The sequence below is a fragment of the Thamnophis sirtalis genome, unplaced genomic scaffold (assembly GCF_051295495.1).
Source record: "Thamnophis sirtalis isolate CommonGarterSnake01/CBP01778 unplaced genomic scaffold, rThaSir2_p1.2 scaffold_9, whole genome shotgun sequence".
NCBI lineage: Eukaryota > Metazoa > Chordata > Lepidosauria > Squamata > Natricidae > Thamnophis > Thamnophis sirtalis.
In genome coordinates, this window is record NW_028261389.1 from 64,214,768 (window position 1) to 64,236,492 (window position 21,725).

General features: G+C 35.3%; 1 protein-coding gene across 4 annotated transcripts in view; it reads left to right on the forward strand.

Annotated features, from left to right (window-relative positions):
- Window positions 1-4,482: 4,482 nt before the first annotated feature.
- Window positions 4,483-21,725, forward strand: part of BRD1 (bromodomain containing 1) — a 45,368-nt gene continuing 28,125 nt past the window's right edge. Inside the window, exons 1-5 of one of the 4 annotated variants that reach the window (XM_087722160.1) lie at window positions 4,483-4,881; window positions 8,690-10,067; window positions 14,013-14,169; window positions 14,497-14,628; window positions 20,809-20,937. In XM_087722160.1, coding sequence (XP_087578286.1) covers window positions 8,704-10,067; window positions 14,013-14,169; window positions 14,497-14,628; window positions 20,809-20,937 — 1,782 coding nt within the window. In that variant the 5' untranslated portion in view covers window positions 4,483-4,881; window positions 8,690-8,703. The remainder of the gene's footprint in view (window positions 4,882-8,689; window positions 10,068-14,012; window positions 14,170-14,496; window positions 14,629-20,808; window positions 20,938-21,725) is intronic. The other 3 variants (XM_087722161.1, XM_087722157.1, XM_087722159.1) reach the window with 3 other exon arrangements.

Genomic DNA, 21,725 nt, shown 5'->3' on the forward strand with positions numbered 1-21,725 from the left:
TTCACTTGTTTGACCGGTTGTATTCCTTTGGATTTATGCCAAGATAAAACATCAATATTTTTTTTAATTTTTATGAGACAGATCTCTACAGAATTATTTAATGTAATTTTGCCTTTGATACATTTCAAAATACTAGGAATATGTAGGTATTGTTTAATTAGTCTTTGAAAATCAAGTGTAATTGTTGAAAGTATACTTACTGAGTTTTGTACAAATCATGAAGATAAATCCGATCAGGAAAAACTGGATGACTCATAGATTTATATATTTTGACCATTTTATGGCAATTTTTGTCTACTTGCTCAAAGACTGCCATTTAAAAATAAAAGAACACATATAATTGTATTAAGACCTCTGCTTTATAGTAAAACTGTAATCTGTTATCTTATAGTGGTCTTCCTTTTTATGGTGAGGCTTTCTGTTGGTGATGGGAAAGGTAACTATTGAACAGTTAAAAATGTAAATGTAATCCTATAAATTAGAAAATCTTTTTGTCTTTAGTGATCTTTGCTTTGTAAAGATGCACTCCATCCACAAACATTTTAAACCGAAAAGATAAAGTAGTGAGAACTGAAAATTAACACGTAATTCTGAAAAGCCCCAAGTTTACAAAGAGAAAGAATAATAGGCTGGAAGCAACTACAGAATCAACAAAGTGGTGCGAATGAGTTTTGATATTTGGAAAATTCATTATAATATTAGTTTTTCTTTGGTGAAATGTATTTCATTGTGTGTTATTTATCTTTTGAGATATTTAAGCAGCTTTGGGCATTTTTCAAATAACATTTAAAAACGCATTTCAATTAATAGATATTGGTTAAATCTTCAAAACAACATGGATTTGTATTTAAATATAATACATTCCTAGCCCATGGAAATCTGATTACTGAAGTTACTGAAATGTAAACATTAGCCAAAAGTTGAAATAGATTTGAATCATTTATTCAATGCAAACTTTTGACTAGCTAAAAAGAACATCTGATTATACAACTAAAATCACGGCCTTATTTTGTTCAGTATCATTTTGTAAAAAAAAAAAAATGAAAATGAGGATAGCTTACTTACATATTTATGTGTTTTACTTTCACACTGGCTTATCTTCATAACATCTTTTCATAGTATGTGCATAGAGTTGCATGGAAAAATTTGACTTTTGGTCAAATTTCAGTTTACCCCAAAACAGAACCTGAGAGAGTATTTGCATGATACAAAGTTAAATAAAACATCTTTCTGAAGGTCAGAATACGTACCTTTTATATGTCTTTATATGTCTTTTATTGATTCAAAATAAGAAACCACATCAAATATTGCAGTTCTTATACGTCTGCTACCTGCTATAGACACTTTCTTCAATAATTTCAAAGCAAATTAATTATGTCATGGAAAGAATTGGGTTTAAAAAACTAATTCATTTAATTGCCATTTCATTTAAATGATTTAATTATATCACAGGAAACTTATTAAAAGATTGTATAACATATATACAAATGATCATCCAGTCTCTGACAATACATGTCTAATCATCTGTGTGGATGGTACAGCAATGTACGAGGATCAACTTTTGATGAGGTAGCAGGGAAACGTATGGTAGTTTTCTTATCCTAATTCTTGTTGAAGCATTAGAACGATATTACACCATCAACCATTTAAAGCCCAACCCAAACAAGGAATTGATATGCAAGGGAAGAGTTGAATGTTATGTGGCAAGAGAACAGACTACAGCACCTAACTATTTCAGTGTGACACTTGACAGGACACACTCCTTTAAACAGCATTGTGTGAACACATTGCCTGAACATTAAGGAACAATATCATCAGGAAATTGATAAATTGCACATGGAGAACTCAAACCATCTACACTGCACATATCAGCTTTGACCGTGAGAGTCTCTGCAACAGTAGGACAAATCTGCCGATGTGAAACAAGCTGATAGCACTGTCAAAGAAATAGTATGGTTGGTGACAGTATAGTCTCAAACCTATACCAATTGAGAAATATATCATTTTGCTGGCATTGTCCCACCTAAGATCAAGAAAGGTTGTAGCAGATGCCAAATGAATTAAGCAAGAGAATAACCCTCAACATCCTTGAATGGACATATGCCCTAAATGAGCCAACTCGAATCTAAGAACAGCTTTATGGCAAGAAAAATCATTGAGGATACACAAGAAGAAAATCGGATTAAAAGATGAAGACTCTCAAACAAGAAGTAACATTAAAGAAGGATAAAGCTGAAGGATCCAACCTCCCAAATATCACTTATAGCGGCGGTCACCAATTGGTGGTCCGTGGACCACTGGTGGTCTCAGAGAAAATTTTGGTGGTCCAAAGAAAAATTATTTTCATTTTTTATATTGCATTAAATACTATTTATCTTTTTTTTAAAAAAATCATATTAGTAGTCCGTGGGATTTAAAATTATGAATTTTGTGGTTCCTGAGATCCAAAAGGTTGGTGATCCTTGACTCAGAGGACCTTGAATAAGGTGACAGTTGAAGTGCCTAAGTGTAAAACCAATATGCTCAAGTGGAGGCTCTTAGCAGATAACATGTTTGACTATGGAGAACCGCAGAGCCCAGCCCATCCACTATGCCAGCTTCAGAAACATGTATCGATAATGACTTTTTTACCCCAAAACAAAACCAGAAAGGTGGCTTCGTTCTGCTGGTTTAAAGTTAGACACAGAAGTAGTGTTTGTCTGAGCAGCACTGCTAAATTCTTTCTTCCCAAAAACAATGTTACCTATATTCGTAAATATTCTTTTAAAAAAGTATGTATTGAATTTTCCAACATTTAAAAGACAAAACACAAATTTACACTTATAACAGCTTTTCCATATCGGTATTAATTGATTGATTGATTGATTGAGAGTTTATTTATATGCCGCCCTTTTCCCTGGGGGGGACTCAGGGCGGCTTACAACTCGAAGGGGGGGGGGAAACAAACATTTAACACGTAAAACAGTACATAATTAAAAGCACAACATTCATACCATTCGGGTGGGTTACAGTCTTTAGCCCCAGGCCTGACGGGATAGCCAGTTTTTAAGGGCTGTGCGGAAAGTCTGGAGGGTGGTGAGGGTACGAATCTCCATGGGGAGATCGTTCCATAGGGTCGGAGCTGCCACCAAGAAGGCCCTCCTCCGCGTAGTTGCCAGTCGGCATTGACCAGCAGATGGAACTCGGAGGAGGCCTAATCTATGGGATCTAATTGGTCGCGTGGAGGTGGTTGGCAGTAGGCGGTCTCTCAAGTACCCTCAAGTACCAAATATCTTTCGTAACAATCCTATTTATTTGTAAATATTCTTCCATGTAAAGATCATTTCTTTTACTCTCTATACCCTCTCAACTTTACAGGGTAGATTAATTGAAGACAGTGACTAGCAGCCACCCAATAGAGACAGTCCTTGACTTACAACAGTTCATTTAGTGACCACTCTTCTTCACACCACCTTTGTAGCAGCCCCATGATCGTGTGATCAAAATTAAGAAGCTTGGCACCTGGTTCATACTAAAAGACTTTTGCTGTGTCCCAAGGTCATGTGATCACTTTTTGCAATTTACTGACAAGCAAAATCAAGGCCAGATTGACTTAACTTTGTTACCAATTTACCAACTGCAGTGATTCACTTAACTCTGGCAAGAAAAATTGTAAAATGGGGCAATAGCAATAGCACTTAGACTTATATACTGCTTTACAGCCCTCTCTAAGCAGTTTATAGAGTCAGCATATTGACCCCAACTCTGGTCCTCATTTTACCCATCTAGGAAGGATGGAAGGCTGTGTCAATCTTGAGCCTGGTGAGATTTGAGCCATTGTGCCACTGTAGCTCATAAAATTCACTTAACAGATGTCTCACTTAACAACACAAACTGGGGTCCTAAATCGAGGACTACCTGTACTAGCAGGAGCAGACGAATTCTATTAAGATCCCGAATTCCTGCAGGGACATTACCCCACAAGGGACACCTCACGAATTACGGTACTCAGCAATCCGCGTCTCTGTCAGTAAACCACAGTTAATCCCAAACGATCGTCCTTTAATTGGGAGCGAACCAAAATGGCAGCCATCCACACCACACCAACAACGCTCGTTTTCCAAACTGCCGTTTCGCTTTTCAACCCAGCATGTTTTGATACACAACCAGCAAAAAAAATCACACCAGCACCCTCCGCGCGCGAACTCCCGCTCCCCGAGCGTAGTTTACGTCCGCTGAGAGAGGCTTGGGGTAAAGGGGAGGGGAAACCTTAAACCTTTCCCCACGATGATTGGCTGATGGAGGGGTGACGAACATCGCGGGGGGAAGAGAGAGAGAGAGAGAAAGAGAGAGAAAGACCCGTTGGCTCCGCCCACAAAGCGCGCGCGGCGTCTCTCTTGCCGTTTGCGTCGGCGTCGTCCGCGGGGCTGGGAGGTGCCTGGCGTCCTCACGTCCTGCTCCTCCTCCTCCTAACTCCCCCCCCCCAGCGCGCTCGCTCGCTCTCGCCCTCCCTCCCCTCCCCCGCCGGCGCGAGCGCTGTGGTGAAGCCGCCGCATTGTTTGTGCCGAGGGGGGGAGGAGGAGGGGAAGATTCTCGGCCACGGGCGCCTCCGCACCCAACCCGCAGCCGGACTGCGGCCCTTGACGACGCGCTCCGCCTCCTCCCGCCCCGAATGCGTCGCTGCAGCCGGATCCATCAACCACCACCACCCCCTCCGCCGCCGCCGCCGCAACCGGGAACCCGCGGGGCGGCCGCGACGGCGCGGGTTACCGCTGCCGCCTCGGTTCCCGTTCCGCCGGACGCGAACAGCCGGAGGAGCGCCTCCGCCATTAGTCCAGACCCAGCTCGGTGTCTCGAGTAAAAAAGGAGGGCCTGTCAGCCGCGTCCTTGCGGCTCCCTCAGGTGAGCGCTGGAGAGCTCAGGAGGGGGGGGGGAGCGACTCTGTCGCGGCCTCTCGAGTCGGGCTCCGCCGGGCCGAGAGCTGCGGAGGCAGGATGGCATTGGGCGGGCGCCATGTTTGCGGCCCGAGTATTGTCCCGGCAGGGGTGGGGGAAAGCGGGCGAAGGAAGGGAAGGGCGCGCCGGGAGGCCGTTCGCGCTGTGGAAGGAGGCTGGAGAAAGAGTTGCTAGGCCTGGTGCGGAAGGAACCATTCTGGGAGTGCGAGGGGAGGACGTCGACGGCGTGGGGGAGGGGAGCCAGTGGGGTCTGGGCAGGAACCATCGGCGCGGAGGCGGGGTGTGGGAGGGGAAAAGAGGCGTGCTCCGGAGCCATTCAGCGTTTGTGTTTATGTCACGATGGGCGCGGACGGGGGCGGGGAGAAACCAATGTTTGGGGCTGGGGGGATGACTCGTGTGGGGCGAACCATTCTGAGAGAGGAAGCTTCATGGCCTCTTCATGTTCTTGTCTTCTTCCCCATACAAGGAATGCAGTGGCTGGGAAACTGGGGAGAAATTGCTCTGTGAACCTGGTTTCAGGCTTTCGGATCAATTGTCTTCCTGGAAAGGGTTAGGTTTGATGACGTCAGGAGGGGGGAGGATTAATTTCTGTGAAGATCACTTTCACTTTTTGGGTGGAATGCAGTTTTCCCTTCCCTTGACTTGGTTACTCTGCCACAGTAGGTTCTGACGACCACCTGGGTCATAGATTTGAGCATAAAAGTGTAAAAGGATTAGGATGCTGGAGTTACTAAGAGTACCATGAATACAATAGAATAGGAATTGATTGAATTCTTTATTGTATTGGCCAAATATGATTGCCACAATTTTTTTTTCTTTGGTGCATATGCTCTCAGTGTACATAAAAAGACAAGATACATTCATCAAGAATCATAAGATACAACACTTAATGATAGACATAGGGTACAAATAAGCAATCAGGAAACAATATCAATTGTAAGGATACAGGCAACAAAGTTACAGTCCTGCAGTCATAAGTGGGAGGAGATGGATGGTAGGATCGATGAGAAGACTAATAGTAATAGCAGTGGAGCCTTAGTGAATAGTTTGACAGTGGTATGGGAATTATTTGTTTAGCAGAATGGTGGTGTTCGGGAAAAAACTGTTCTTGTATCTAGTTCTCTTGGTGTGCAGTGCCCTATAGCATTATAGGAGGGGTTCTCCTCTGCCCAGAGTGGTTGAGAGAAGTTGGCATAGAAATTTAATAAATTATTATTCATCTGAATGTATCATTTAAGTGAAATGGAAAAAAGTGTTCTTGTTAAAACAAGTGTTCTTGTTTTTGTATTAAATAGATATCATAATTTCAGCAAATAGTAAAAATTATTTATTAGTGTTTTTGAGAATATTTAATGTGATAGTCATTTTGGTCTACTGGTTAAGGAAGCAGGCTAGAAAGCAGAAAGAAGTCAGAATTCGTTCTGCCTTGGCTATGAAGTCAGCTGTGGACCTTGGGCCAGTCACTGTCAGCCCAACTAATTCCACAGGGAAAATAGGAGGAGGAAAGTATTTTGGATATCTTCACTGTCTTGGGTTATTTGTAAAAAATAATAAAAGTGGGTTATAAATAAATACTAACTTCAGTTGCAAGAAGTGTTGACTGTTATTGCTGCAGCTTGATTATTATATTGAGGAATTCAACCATATCTATTTGTTGTCTGAAATAATTATGACAGAATGTCTGATTTAAACATTCTCTGAAGTTTATATAGATATTTTATGTTGTAGACAGGTAGACCTTGACTCATAGCCACAATTGCGCCCAACATTTCTGTTGCTGAGACATTTGTTAAGTGGATTTTACTCAATTTTATGACCTTTCTTGCTAGAGTTGTTAAATGAATCACTGTAGTTGTTAAGTTAGTAACACTGATGTTGTCAATCTGGGTTCCCCATTGACTTTGCTTGTCAGAAGGTTGTAAAAGATGATGATATAACCCAGTTGGATACTGCAACTGTCATAAATATGAACCAGTTGCCAAGCATCTGAATTTTGGTCACATGGAGATACTGCAGTGTGAAAAATAGTCATGCCACTTTTTTCACTGCCATTGTAACTTTAAATAATTGTAAGTTGAGGACTACCTGCTCGGGATATGTCTGCATGCTTAGATCTGGGATATCTCTCTTATCGGCTGTAAAATTATAATAATGCCCTACTGTAAAAGATTGTTAAGAAAGAAATGTTCGAATGAGCTGTAGTGTGCTTTGTATTTGAGAGTGAAACCTTCTTATATATTTTATAAGCATGAAGTTACATTCTAAATTGTTGCTTGTAACATACTTTTAAAGTTGTATATAGTTATTCACAGTAAAAGAGGATTACAGTTTTTGGATAAAACTAAATTTGGCTATAAGATGCTATTTTAAAAATAAGCTTTGGAGTTTTGTAAATATTTATTTTGATGCAAGATTTGCGAATACATTGTTGTACAAATGGAACTATATTTTAAATAGCCCATGGGATAAATGTTAATTCTATGAAACTCTGCACATGCTTATATTTCTTATCATTATTTTAACGTAATTTCACTTAACATATATACTGTTTACAAAGAGATTTTTAGTCTATAGTAGCTTTATCAATTTTTGATTGCTTAGCTATTCTACAGTAATTGGTATTATGCATTACCTATGATGGGAATGCTTTCAAAAACTAATTTTAAAAAGTTATATGGTTAACTGTGTTTTAGGATACTATATTTTTAGTAAAGCTTTGTAATGAGTTTCAAAAGTAGAAAGAAATTTAGATCCTAATCTAAGTAAATTATGAGCATAACTTAATGTCATTCAGAAAAACTGGTATTATGACTTAAGACGTAGTTTGCACATGCACCCTGATATAAATTCTTACAGGAAGAAGTAAAAACTTTAGAGAATTAGATGTAATTTAGAAGTCCAATCCTTGAACACTTCATGATTCATCCCCAGTAGATGACTGCCCAGTCTCTTCCTGAAAAACACCACTGCAGTGTTTCTCAACTTTTACAACTTAAAGATGTGTATGGAATTCTGAGAGTTCAAGTTGAAGACACATCTTTAAGTTGCCAAGATTCAGAAATTCTGGTCCAGTGAAAAGATTAACTTATTGGCAGTTCTTACATTTATGATAACCAAATGGTTGAATACAGGTTTAAATGTAGTGTGTATTGGTAATTCATTTGGAACAGAATTGAAAATTATTGAATATATTTTCCTCCTAACAGTTTATGTTTTTGCTTATTTGCAAATGGTTCTTTGCTGAATGGGTACAGAATCTTTATAGGTGGAAATAAGATCTTATTGTTCTTACTGTTCCGTACTCTTCACTAACTTATTTAATTCTATTTGCTCATGTTTCTTGACTTATTGGTATAAGGGAGCTCTAGACAAATGTTCTGGTCTGTTCAGTGTTTTTGAATACTGTAATAGAGCTTCTAAAAGTAAGAATTTCAGAATTATAATATGGGTGGACTTATATCTTCAAATCACTTTTTTAAAATTAAAGCAGTCTTTTCTATTCATTTTGTCTCAAAATTGTTCCTATAATATAGGAATATGTTTCTAATGTAGGATAAAGGTAGATACTAATATTGATTACTATAATTGTAAAACAGATGTGGAATTCTTCATTTTAAGTTATGTGTTTTGTTTACTAGTGCATATTTTTAAAAATGCAGTTACTAGCCTTACCTCTCAGAAAGAAAAGTAAACTATCCTGTTTTTATAGTATAGTTCAAGCTTACTGTTTTAACAATCACTCTTTTAAATTGTAGGTAATCATTACCAAATGAGGAGGAAAGGAAGATGTCATCGAGTATCTTCAGCACGGCACTCTTCTTCTCCATGCAGTATTAAACGGTCCCCTACGAGAGAAACCTTAACCTATGCCCAAGCGCAAAGGATGGTAGAAATAGAAATTGAAGGTCGCTTACACCGAATCAGTATCTTTGAACCCTTAGAGATTATATTGGAAGATGATCTTACAGCCCAAGAATTAAGTGAATGCAACAGCAATAAAGAAAATAGTGAGAGGCCACTGGTCTCTCTGAGAGCAAAGAGGCACAGAAACAATAAAGTGAAAAAGAAAAGTGAAACTCTTCCAAACACACATGGCATTCCACCCACTGCAAGTACTCTTCCAGAACCAAAAGTGCATGTTGTTGAATATAGCCCACCTTCTGCACCTCGTAGACCTCCAACTTATTATAAATTTATTGAAAAATCCTCAGAAGAACTAGATAATGAAGTGGAATATGATATGGATGAAGAAGATTATGCCTGGTTAGAAATAATCAACGAAAAGCGAAAAAGTGATGGAGTCTCGGTTGTATCACAAAATATGTTTGAATTTCTTATGGACCGTTTTGAAAAAGAGTCTTACTGTGAGACTCAAAAACAGGGTGAACATCAGTCTTTAATTGACGAAGATGCAGTTTGTTGTATTTGCATGGATGGAGAATGTCAGAACAGCAATGTGATTCTTTTTTGTGACATGTGTAATTTAGCTGTGCATCAGGAGTGTTACGGGGTGCCATATATACCTGAGGGCCAGTGGCTTTGCAGGCAATGTCTGCAATCCCGTTCAAGGCCTGTAGACTGTGTACTGTGTCCAAACAAAGGAGGTGCCTTTAAAAAGACTGATGATGATCGGTGGGGACATGTTGTGTGTGCTCTTTGGATTCCAGAGGTTGGATTTGCCAATACCGTTTTTATTGAGCCAATAGATGGAGTCAAAAACATTCCCCCTGCCCGATGGAAGTTAACATGCTACCTCTGTAAACAGAAAGGTGTTGGTGCCTGTATTCAGTGCCACAAAGCAAACTGTTACACAGCATTCCATGTTACATGCGCTCAAAAAGCTGGTTTGTATATGAAAATGGAACCCGTGAAAGAATTAACTGGTGGTGGCACAACATTCTCAGTGAAAAAAACTGCATATTGTGCTATACATACACCACCAGGATCTGTTCGGAGGCCTCTGAATATTTATGGAGAAGCTGAAATGAAAAATGGCCTTTACCGAAAGGAGGGCATGGCCAAAACCAGGTCTACATCAAGGCTCAGAAAAAAAGCTAAAAAGTCAAAGAAAACACTAACTGAAACATGTGCAGTTATGCCTGCAGTATCTGCTCCATGTGTCCCTCCCCAGAGGTAAGAGTATTTTTAAAAATTCTTTGCAGTTAGTGTTACCAAGGTATTAATGAGGAGCAAAAATTAATCCTTAATAGGCTTTTTCAGGACAAGATGCACAAAAGGCTCCAGATCATTAACAATTAAAGGAAATTAGAAATAGTCATTCTCTTGGATTTTACTTTAGCAATAAATTGCAGTCACAAATGGTTTTCATTTGTTTTCCTTGTGTTGATTTGGAATAGGTAAGCCTGGTGACTGATTGAGAATGAGTGCTAGATATGCATTAGGGCTATGCAGTGTTTATGTTTCAAAGGTAGAAAGTTGCCCTGGAGTATGTGGATTTGCATATGTAGCACCTGTCTATAACTCATTAAAATAAAGATTTTTCTTTGGATAATGTCGCAGCTGCAAAGAATAGATACATGATCCTGGGAAACAATCCAGCTCTTTAAGGAGTTGCTGTGTGAGTGCCCAGTCATGCTCCAGAGCATCTTTTTGCCTTTGAATCTGAAGCTATACAAGCCAGAGGTAGGAACATAACCCCATCCTGTTGTTCTTTCTTTTCATCTGGTATTTGAAGGCATGTTATTTCCATTCTCAAAGTAACACTGACTTTTCAAGACTAAAAAGCCTTGATAGACCTGTTCTTCATGCCTTTATCCTCTCTTATTTTAATACCATCCAGATGAGTGACCGTAATCACGCCTGATAGTAATGAATTTCACAAGTTAATTATATGGCGTGAGAGGAAGTATTTTCTTTTTATTTCTACTAAATTTCTTTTCAGTCAGCTTAGTAAACTGATCCTAATCCTAATGTTTTGATTTTTCCTTGTCCATATTCAGTATTCCATGAAAGAAATTATGCATACTTTGATTATGTCCCTGTTCAGCTGCCTATTCCAGCTATTTGGAATTATGCAATTTGGTTTAATAAACTATATGGTGAAGCATTATATGTTTTCTTGTGCATAATTGACTTTACTGATCAATAATTGATGCTGCTTTCAAAAACACATTTTTGGACAAGAGTTCTAAGGTATTACTCAAGTTGCAGACATATCCTTTGGAGAAAAAAAGAAGGGAGTTGTATTGCATTTTGTGTGCTTGCTAAGAAGAAATAAAATTTTGTCCTTTACATATTTTGCAATACAGCTTCCATAATCCTACATCATGGCACTGCATAATCTGGCTATTTCAAAAACAAAATATTTCTTGTTGTGTCTTATATAGCAATAGCACTTAGACTTATATACTGCTTCATAGTGCTTTTACAACACTCTCTAAGTGGTTTACAGAGACTTATATTGCCCCCAACAATCTGGGTCCCCATTTTACCCACTTTGGAAGGATGAAAGACTGAGTCAATATCTTAAATATACCAAATATTTAACTCTTCAGATTTCCCAAATGTTTAAGTGAACTTCAAGTACAAGCATGTAAGCTATGAAACAGACAACTTTAGCTAATGTACGTTGTTCCTTGTCTATGACTTATATTTAAGCAAAACAACGAAATTATTTCTGTAGTTTATTTAGCTTGATACTTGAACAGATATCTAAAGTCTGTTGTTTCCTTTCTGGCAGACAGCACTTTGAAGTCAGGAATAAGCTATGTAGAACTAAATTATGTAGAACTAAATCCTTACTTGATTTCTAACAATTTTCAGATTATATTTAACATAACAGTAACTTTAAAACATTTTTGGATATATGTGTTCTGGATAATTTAATATTAAGAATTTAAGAATATTTTAAAATGTTTATGGAACTATTAAATGATAATGTGCTGCTAGCATTAACAAATACGAATCTGTTAGGCTTCTCTGCACTCAAGTGTGTTAAAACAAAACAGTCTTATACTTGAATGTTACAAATTTATAAAATCCTTTCAATTGGAATACACTTCATCAGAAGCAAGGCTTATTACTTTAAATGTTATTTAGAATGTTGTCCTGTTGAAAATTTCCATATTGAATGTTCCTGGACTAATAAGGTAAATCCACTGGTAAAAGGAAGACTTTTATGCTAAAATGTAATAATCGTGCTGTTTCTCAAAAACGAAGATAGTTTGTAATCTAGTTTTTAAAAAAAACCATGTCCTTCCTAGATTGTAAGATAAATACTGCTCAGGACTTAATATGTATTTGTAGATAGTGTTAAATTAAACCCAGTGAAACTAAGAATGGATATAGGGTTTCACAAGTCATTATAATAAGAGATTGGGGGAGCAAATACACTTTATTCTGGTAACCAAATTTCCTCTAGACTAGAATTGTCAATATCATATTAAATTGATGGAAAATGCTCACCCTTCACAAATAGCATGCATTATTATTTGAGGAACCATAATCTGAAGGGGGAAGATGGATGGATGTTTAGATTTTGTTTTCATTTATTTACACAAGTATATAAAGCCTATTTCTTATAAGTTTGTTTTAATATCAGTTTCTAGTACTCATCTATAATTATCTCTGCTCCCAGTTTTACTTTAATTGTACCTTATTTTTTCAAATAGAATACTTTATTATCTAATTCTGTTTATATTGAGAAATAACTGCAGAGGATATATCAAGCATAACTCATCTATCAGTTGAAAATTAAGCTCTTGGAGATCAAGAAGATGCTATAAAGGTTTCATGAATTAAAGTGACTTGATGGTTGCTATAGGCACCATACAAATCTAATGAATAAATAATAAAAGTGACAGACAAATATGTGTGAACCAGTGGTCTATTAAATATTCAAAAAATACATAAATTTAATAGATTTAAATATTGTGAATTTTTATGCAGATCTGCATTATATAATAGTAATAAAGTGGCAAAAATTCAGTTAACACAATTTGTAATGAATTGTGTCATTTATTTATTGAATACACATACACACACACACACATATATATATATATTTAAAGTCACAACCCCTGGTATGCCCCAATTATGGGAGGAAGCTAACTGCTTCCATTCTCTGTCCATCGGCTCGTCACAAGAGACCATCCAGACAGAAAGCCCAATATTTTACTGTTGCCTTTGTTACATTTGTGTAATATTTGTGCTGATAAATAAATAAAGGGAGACTAGTATAGATCTATTTCAAGCTATTTAGCTCTCATCAGCTAGCCATAGTCTTGTGACGAGCCGATGGACAGAGAATGGAAGCAGTTAGCTTCCTCCCATAATTGGGGCATACCACATCTGCCTAATATGCAATACAGCCCAGGTTCGAATCCCAGCAAGGGTATGGCTAGCTGATGAGAGCTAAATAGCTTGAAATAGATCTATACTAGTCTCCCTTTATTTATCAGCACAAATATTACATACATACATACATACATACATACATACATACATACATACATATAGTTAAATGTTAAATGTTTAAAAGTTAAATGTTGAGAGAGTTTGTTTGGTAACCTTACTCTGAAATGTTAAATAATTAACAAAATTTGTAATATATTCATTTACTTATTGGTGGTTTGTTAAGAGTTTGTTTTGTAACCTTACTCTGGAGATCTGAGTAAATACGTCAAAGTACAAAAGAATTAAATAATGTGATAGATTTTGTAGTTTTTCTGTAACTGATAATAGTATTCTGAACCTAAATAATTGTAACCAATTCACCATGCCAAAAATGTTTATATATACGTGTGTTTTTAAATGTGTGTGTGTGTGTGTGTGTGTGTGTGTATGTATGTATGTATGTATGTATGTATTGTTTAATATTCAGTAAATCTTTTAAACTTGAAGTGATTTCTAACAATTTGTGACACAAGTATCCAATATTAGGAAAATATTTGAAAAGAATATATATATTTGCCCAAAGTTTTTCTTTGAATAGAGAACCGTATGAAGATGTTCACATAGTAGAATATTTTTGAAACAATAATAAAATCTTGTCAGCTTTGTAATTAAAAATATGTTCAGTGCTGTTTTAAAATAATGCTACTTTCTTTCCTGTTTCAGATTAAATAAAATTATGAATCAGGTGGCAATTCAGCGAAAGAAGCAATTTGTAGAAAGAGTCCACAGTTACTGGTTACTTAAACGATTGTCCAGAAATGGTGTTCCTTTATTGAGAAGACTACAGTCCAGCTTGCAGTCACAAAGAAACACGCAACAGGTACCTTTATTTCCTTACTTCACATACCATTAACTTATTTGGCATATTTGAGTGAATAATGTATGGGTAAAATTATCCAATACCACTATAATTATGAATAATATAAATTATGTGAATGCTTATATTTTACACAAGGAGTAAAATATATGAATTAAATTAAGTGTAAATACAAAATTGAGATACTGTGTTTTACATGATAAAAAAGCATTGCCAATAATTTTGTACTGTAGGCAAAATGTACTAACAATTGTTTTTGCAATAGAGTTAGTAGCTACTTAATGTTACAATTAAACTAACAAATACATGATTTTTTTTTTCATTCTTAAGAGGGAAGATGATGAAGAAACACAAGCCTTAAAAGAGAAATTGAAGTACTGGCAAAGACTTCGTCATGATCTTGAAAGAGCACGGTTATTAATAGAGCTTATACGAAAACGAGAAAAATTAAAAAGAGAACAGGTATATAAAACTGTTGACAATTTTGTCTGAGTTTACATACCTTAAGTTTCACTTGGTAGTGAATGGAAATGATAGGGCTGTTTCTCCTGTAATAGGAGACATTTTATTTTCCCATTTACAAAATATCTACTGTAATAGCAAGCACCATAGTGAGGATTAATGATATCATCTAGGATGGTAGAAGGAAGGGACAGCAATATTGGATCATTTATGTCATTATTTAATCACTTTCTAGAAATAACTGCTCATGTGTTCTTGCACTGCCCCTTTTAGCAAGTCCAAGATTACATCTCTTGTTTAAATGCTTAGGCTGGCCATAGCAGTAGTGTTTTTTCTATTAACAGATAGAAAGTCAGTTGATACCTTTGTGAAAGTAGGGTAGTTTTGCTCAATCCATAAAGAACCAAGACTACTTTTTCAATATTTTTTTTCTTTTATCTTTGTACTATATCCAATGACCATACTCTTAAAACCTGAGTGTTACTGATAATCATAATAGGAAGCATTTCTGAAGAAATAAGTCCATCAGAGAAAGGCTGAACCCTGTGTTCTTTTGAATTTCTGAAGCAATTAGAATATAAAACATAATTCAACATTTCAAGGTTTGGAGCTATAGAGAAGCATAAGTCTTTGCCCTGACTTCGGGAATTTGGAAAGTATAATCTGTATGATTTATCTAGGCTTTCCAATCACTCTGTCCCATGTCTTCTAATACAGCAAATATACTGCTATGATACTCATTCTGCCCAAACACAAGTCTAAGAAGTACTTCTATAGAGTTTTTTCAGATAGTCTGGCAGTTTCAGTTCACTTGTGGTTTTGGTGAACTATATTTTGTTTTACCAGTGTCTGTACAAAGTTTCCAATTACTGTGAATTAACTAGTTGGAAAGAAATAAGTGAATTGTTCATTTTACTGGGGAGAGAATTTGATAAATATGAAAACTCCCAAAAGTTAACTTGAACATTGCTGTTAACACTGATTACGTATAAATAAAATAGGAAAATTATTATAGCAGCATTATTTTCTAATAATCAGCATCCTTTTGATATTTTAAAAATAGCACAAAATTCTTTTTTTAGAAATCCATTTATTCTTTATAGGTGTGTTGGTGCCTGAACAGTTCTACATTTTTAGTCTCATTCAAATTCTGAATCTAAATCTAAGATTCTGAAGTGTACTTCATGTAAAACAAATGCTGTAACCTCACCTTCCCCTTCAACAAAGTTTTAGAAATGAATATTTTCAAAAAAAATATTCAGAAAAAAGTAATCTATAAGATAAAATAACACATGCATACATTAATGACAGTTCATCTTTAATACATCGTGGAAGCAAAGGTCTTGAGAGTTAACAAGATTTAATACTATATGGGTCAAAGCTATTAAGAACCTTGGTGTCACAGTGGTTAGAATGCAGTATTGCAGGCTAACATTGCTCATATTGCCAGGAGTTTGATTCCCTCAATCCTGACTGTTTCAAGGTTGACTCAGCCTTTCATGCTCCTGAGGTCAGTAAAATGAGGATCCAGATTGGTGGAGGCAATATTCTGATTCTGTAAACCGCTTAGGGCTGTGAAACGGTATATAAGTCTGAGTGCTGTTGCTATTACAGAATCCAGTTGTTCTGCTTCAGAAACTGGAGCCTCCTCCCAGAAGGTAACAAATAAAAACGGTCATCGAGAGGATGTGTAGCATCCCTGACAATACTGCAGACTCTGGTTAAGCATCACTTATATGCTATGCCTTGGATAGAAGGAAGTCAATTTTCAATAATCTTTTCTGCCGTCCTTGCCACTCTGTGTATAACCTTCATTCCCAAGCAGTAATACTTACAAACCAAACCGTAATACAATATAACAGTATGCTTTCAATTTTCCCTCTATAGAAAGTGGTAAGGACAGGGGAAGGAAGATATGCTCTTTTCATACGACACTGAAAATTCAGGCACTGCTGTGCCCACTATCAGTGTCTCATTGTTGAGTAACCTAACTAAACTACTTGTTTAGCTGCACTATAAATTGCAGTTCATTTTCCTATTTTTCTTTAAACTTTCTATTTTTTCTTTTTCACTCTTATTTTTACCCATAACCCAGCTTCTTCCATGATTTGCAAAAGTTTTTTTGGGGGGCGGGGGGATTGATTCTAATATAGCATAACTAGAACAAGTATAGGTTACGTGATTGGGCTGTTTGGTCCGAAAGGAATGAGAATTATGACTGATGTGTGTCTATTTATAAAAGGTCATCTCTTTTGAATTTGTATTTGAATCATTAGTCTTTTATACATTCACTCGGGAAAGGAATGAGTATAAGTATAAACTACATGAATAATTTCATGATTTTTGGTGAAATGTTAAGAGAATTAATGAAAAATGCAAGGATGATGAAAAGTTCTGAATGTAGAAAGAACATTTTGTATGTATGTGTGTGTCAAAACTGGATTTTATGGAAAAAGGGGCAAAGAAGAAAAGAAAATAAGTAAAGCAAAAATGGAAATATAAATTATTGAAGAAAGAAAAAAGTATTTATCCTGCATAAAAAGTATTAGAAACTTGTGTAATCTGCAAACAAGATGAATGTAAAATGGACATAAGGAAATCAGTTATACAACTTGCTTGATGCAGAATGAAAAGAAATATGGTACCAGAGAAATATATGGAGTTATGCTAGTAAAAATATGAAAAAGTATGTTTGATAGATGGAAGAAGCTATGAATGAGAAAAAGAAGTATGCTGTCAGGCCTGGAAGCCTGTTAGGGATCTTACTTGGAACCCTGACATATGTAAAGTAATATTTATGTAATAGAGACAAGAAATTACAAAGAATTTAATTAAGGAAGGGAACGAATTATTAAGAATAAAAGAGGCAAAGGAAATGTAGGAAAGTAAACATAAAAGTTAAGATAAAGTGCTGTAAAATGTTTAAAAGTTTTAAGGTTGCAAGTGTGGATATATAGCTGGAGAAATACTAAATGCTAGTGCAGTTTGCTTAAGGAATATCTATGCAATATATTTAACAGGCATGTGATGATTTCACTTCTGTCTGACACTTGAAAGAATACGTGTACTGTTCACTCGTACAAATGAAAAGATAATGAATAAATTCAGAAGTATAGAGGTCTTAGTAAGAGTTTCTGTAATAGTGCTGGGCAGAATTCTGAACAGAAAGATAGGAGACAGAGATGACAATGAACAAGCATACAAAGTACAGCATTATTTACACCAGGCAGGGTACATGCAACCAGATTTTTGCATTCAGGAAGTCATTGAGAAATATGTGAATGTGACAGAGATGATTGTGTTAATTCAGAGATGATTGTGTTAATTCAGGGAAAGCATATAAAGTAAATAGACTTGAATTTTGAGATCTTTGCCCATATATATGGAAATGCAGGTTGGTTGCTAAATGAAATAAGAGGCGTATATAGTGTGTGCAGTTTGCATGTAGATACTGTAAATAGTATGATTAGTAAATAATTTAACATTGAACCAAGGATCTGTAATGTCCCTTTGTTTATAAATTCATAAAAATATTTTTGGTGATTAATTAGAGATATTCTGATTTTAGGAAGTGAATGTATGTGTACTTTTGTAGGCAGATAAGGTGTATTGACTAAAACCCGAATGATCTTTAGCAAAGGTTAGATTGTGTAAAGCATTGATCTGAAAAAACAATTGAAAAGTAAAGTAGCTGCATTTGATAGGGAAAATGCAATAAAAATACATAGTGGAGTAGTAGAGCATTAGAGGAATTTATGTATCTTGGTAAAACTTGTGGATGGGGGGGGGCAAAATTGAGCAAAAAATGGCCCTTTTTTCACTCATTTTTGCCCTCCCCAGCCCCCAGGAGCTCGGAAAACCGCCTACAGGCTCTGCATGGCCATTTTGGTGAAGGAGGCAGGGTTTCAGAGGCAAAAAATGTTGTATTCCATGTATAAGATGCACCTAGATTTTCAGCTTCTTTTTTGAGGGGAAAAGGGATGTCTTATACTCTGAAAAATACGGTAGTTTAAAAGAGAAGCTGAAGAGTAAGTTGAATGAATAGAAATAGATTACTTAAGTGTGTGTGTGTGTGTTAAACCAAAGCAAGATAAAATTAACAAAGTATTTAACATAAATTGAAAACAAAAATGAGTGACCAGTACAAAAGAAATATATTGAGGTGATTTGGTTATATAAAGAATGAATAAAGATATTTGTTAGCTAACTACAGATGTCCACATAAGTGACCACAATTGGAACCAGCAACTCAGTCATTAACAAAGTCATGAACACAAACTGTTGTTAGGATTTTATTTCAGCTTTCCTTGCTATAGAGTATCAGAAGGATAGAAACCTAAATGGCGAGGTCAGCTCGTATAGCCAGGAAGGCTTTCAGAACTCAATTCATAAGGAAATCGAGTAAAAAGGGGGGGGGGGAACTTACAGCCCCTTTTTCCCACTTCTCCCTTTGGAATGCTTACTGCAGTGCTATGATAATTAGCAAAAATAGAATTAATGTTTGTGTTTACATTCATTGGAGAGGTTGGGATTAGAAGATCACAAGTACACAATGAGGAATACACATTGAAACTAATCAAGTAGAAGACACTAGGAATTTAACAAAAGCCTTTAGTGTGAAACTGATTAATTGTTAATTTTAGTCAGTTGCTGCCAGCCAATTAAGAAAGTTAGTATTTTTTAGGAATGTGATGTGTTGGTGGTGATAGCTTCTTTCAGTGATTTCTCGGGGGGGGGGGGAGAGGGGGAATGGGTCAGAACAGTGTGTACTTAACTGGCAGCAATGGCAAATGTGATAAATGCTGTGAAAATCTAAATTTAGTCAATGATTGCAAAGCTACTTTTTCATCATCATAACTATGAATGGTTCATTTCTAAAGCAGTTGTTATACAGAAACTACTTATATATGCATTTAAGAATGTGAATTAGCTGAGAGAAAGGGGAAAGTAATCAAGTTTGGCTGGAATTAATAAGATCTTCAAGAGGATGAGAAGAGATAAGAATTTTTTTAAAAAACAAGATAAAAACAATGTTTGAATTGGTATATGGACCTGGTAGATTCAGGGGTGGTTTGCAGAGTTATTAAAATATGAGGAAGTATTATTATGTTGGTATGTCTTTAGCTTATTATTTCTTATTTCCATTCTATATTTTGCATAATGTTGCTTACCCCAACAATAGTGTTATCCAGTACTGCAACTATAGGGATTCTCTCTTGTTTATGAGTGGTACAACATAAAGAATTGCTTCATGGAGAATTAAGTTTGCATATATATATATATATATATATATATATATATATATGTATATGTATATGTATATGTATATGTATATGTATATGTATATGTATATGTATATGTATATGTATATGTATATGTATATGTATATGTATATGTATATGTATATGTATATGTATATGTATATGTATATGTATATGTATATGTATATGTATATATTTCTAATGAAGATTAATTTTGGTTCAGCTTAGTAAATATTTTTAAAACTTATTCTCAAAGAAAGGGAAATAATAAATCTATATTATAAATTAATGATGCCTACATCATCATATCTGCTAAATCATATATTTTTTTAAAGTGTAGAAAAATAATCATTTGTTGGAAAAGGAGGAGAAACCTGAATAATCAATATATAATTACTATTTTATGGTTATTTTTTGTTAAATTGTGTTTCAGAATTGATAGCTTTAAAAAGCAAACAAAAACAATTAGCCTTATCTCCTTTTTAATCAATTCCAAGGTTAAGTATGGTGTTTATTGAATCTTTTAAGAGAGCATTATAGTTACATGTCAGATGTACTCTTACATGTCAGTTTGCCTCCTACCAGGCTTAACAATTTATTAACAAATGCCAGAGTTGGATTTGTTAAGTGATCAAGTGCACTATAAAGTATGTAATTAAAGTCTGAACTGATCAAGTAAATGCTAAATAAATAATTTCTGCAATTAATTAATGTTACCTATTTTCCTATGGTATTAAAAAGTTATGCACATATGCATATTCCTTCTGCCTATAACTTCATTGTGAAAGTTTCATTACAGTGGTAGAATTTATCACTAAGTATAGTTTTAATAAGTTTGAGCTTTAATCATGATTTATTATTATAGGAGCAAAGTAGCCAGTGATGATAAAATAGATTATAATTGTCCTCTGTTGTGCAGATCAAAGTGGAACAGGTTGCCTTGGAGCTTCAACTGACTCCATTTACTGTATTATTGCGTTCAGTACTGGACCAGCTACAGGAAAAGGATTCTGCTCGTATATTTGCTCAACCAGTGAATCTTAAAGAGGTAAAATTAAACATTTCTAATATATCAAAAAATTCATTGATGCAGTAGAATGTAAGAGGCATAACATCTATCATTGTTTTGACTAAAAAAGTTTAATAAAATATAACTTAACTACATTAAATTTAGAAAGAGAAAAGCTGAATTGCTTCAGTATCTTCTTAAATTTTGAATGCATATAATATTAAAATCTGAGAGATTAATATTTTGAACACATAGTTCTAGATTATTTGACTTAAATGTCTTTAAAAATAATTTTATTGAAGTACAATAGTACTATCTAATACAAACCTAGAAAAATAAACAGAAAAAATAAAAGGTAAAGAAAAATAATCATAAAAATTAAAAGAAAGAAAAAGTAAGAATATGGTAAAGAAAAAATATATAAAGAGATTACTTCTCCCTTCATAGTATAAACAATTTAATAATATTACCTTCTTTTAAAATACAACAAATGATCTCTTCCATATCCCATCTCTTATCTACAACAAATTTATAAAATTTAGTCATCTCTCTCTTGATTTCAACAAATGTCCATTAAGGGTTACCACAGATAACTACATATTTATTTTGTATTTATTTACTTTATATTCATTCCATTTATTTCTAACAGTCTTGCTCTTAATCCCTTCAAATAATTATTTCTTTCCATATTTTTTCTTTGTCCTTTCTCATATCATTCTACAAAGCGTCAACAAGCCTTTTTTTTTTGTATTCTGGTATAGGAAAATTATCCCTTTTTATTATTAAAACAACAGTTCATTTCTTTTGTATATCCAGTATGACATTTT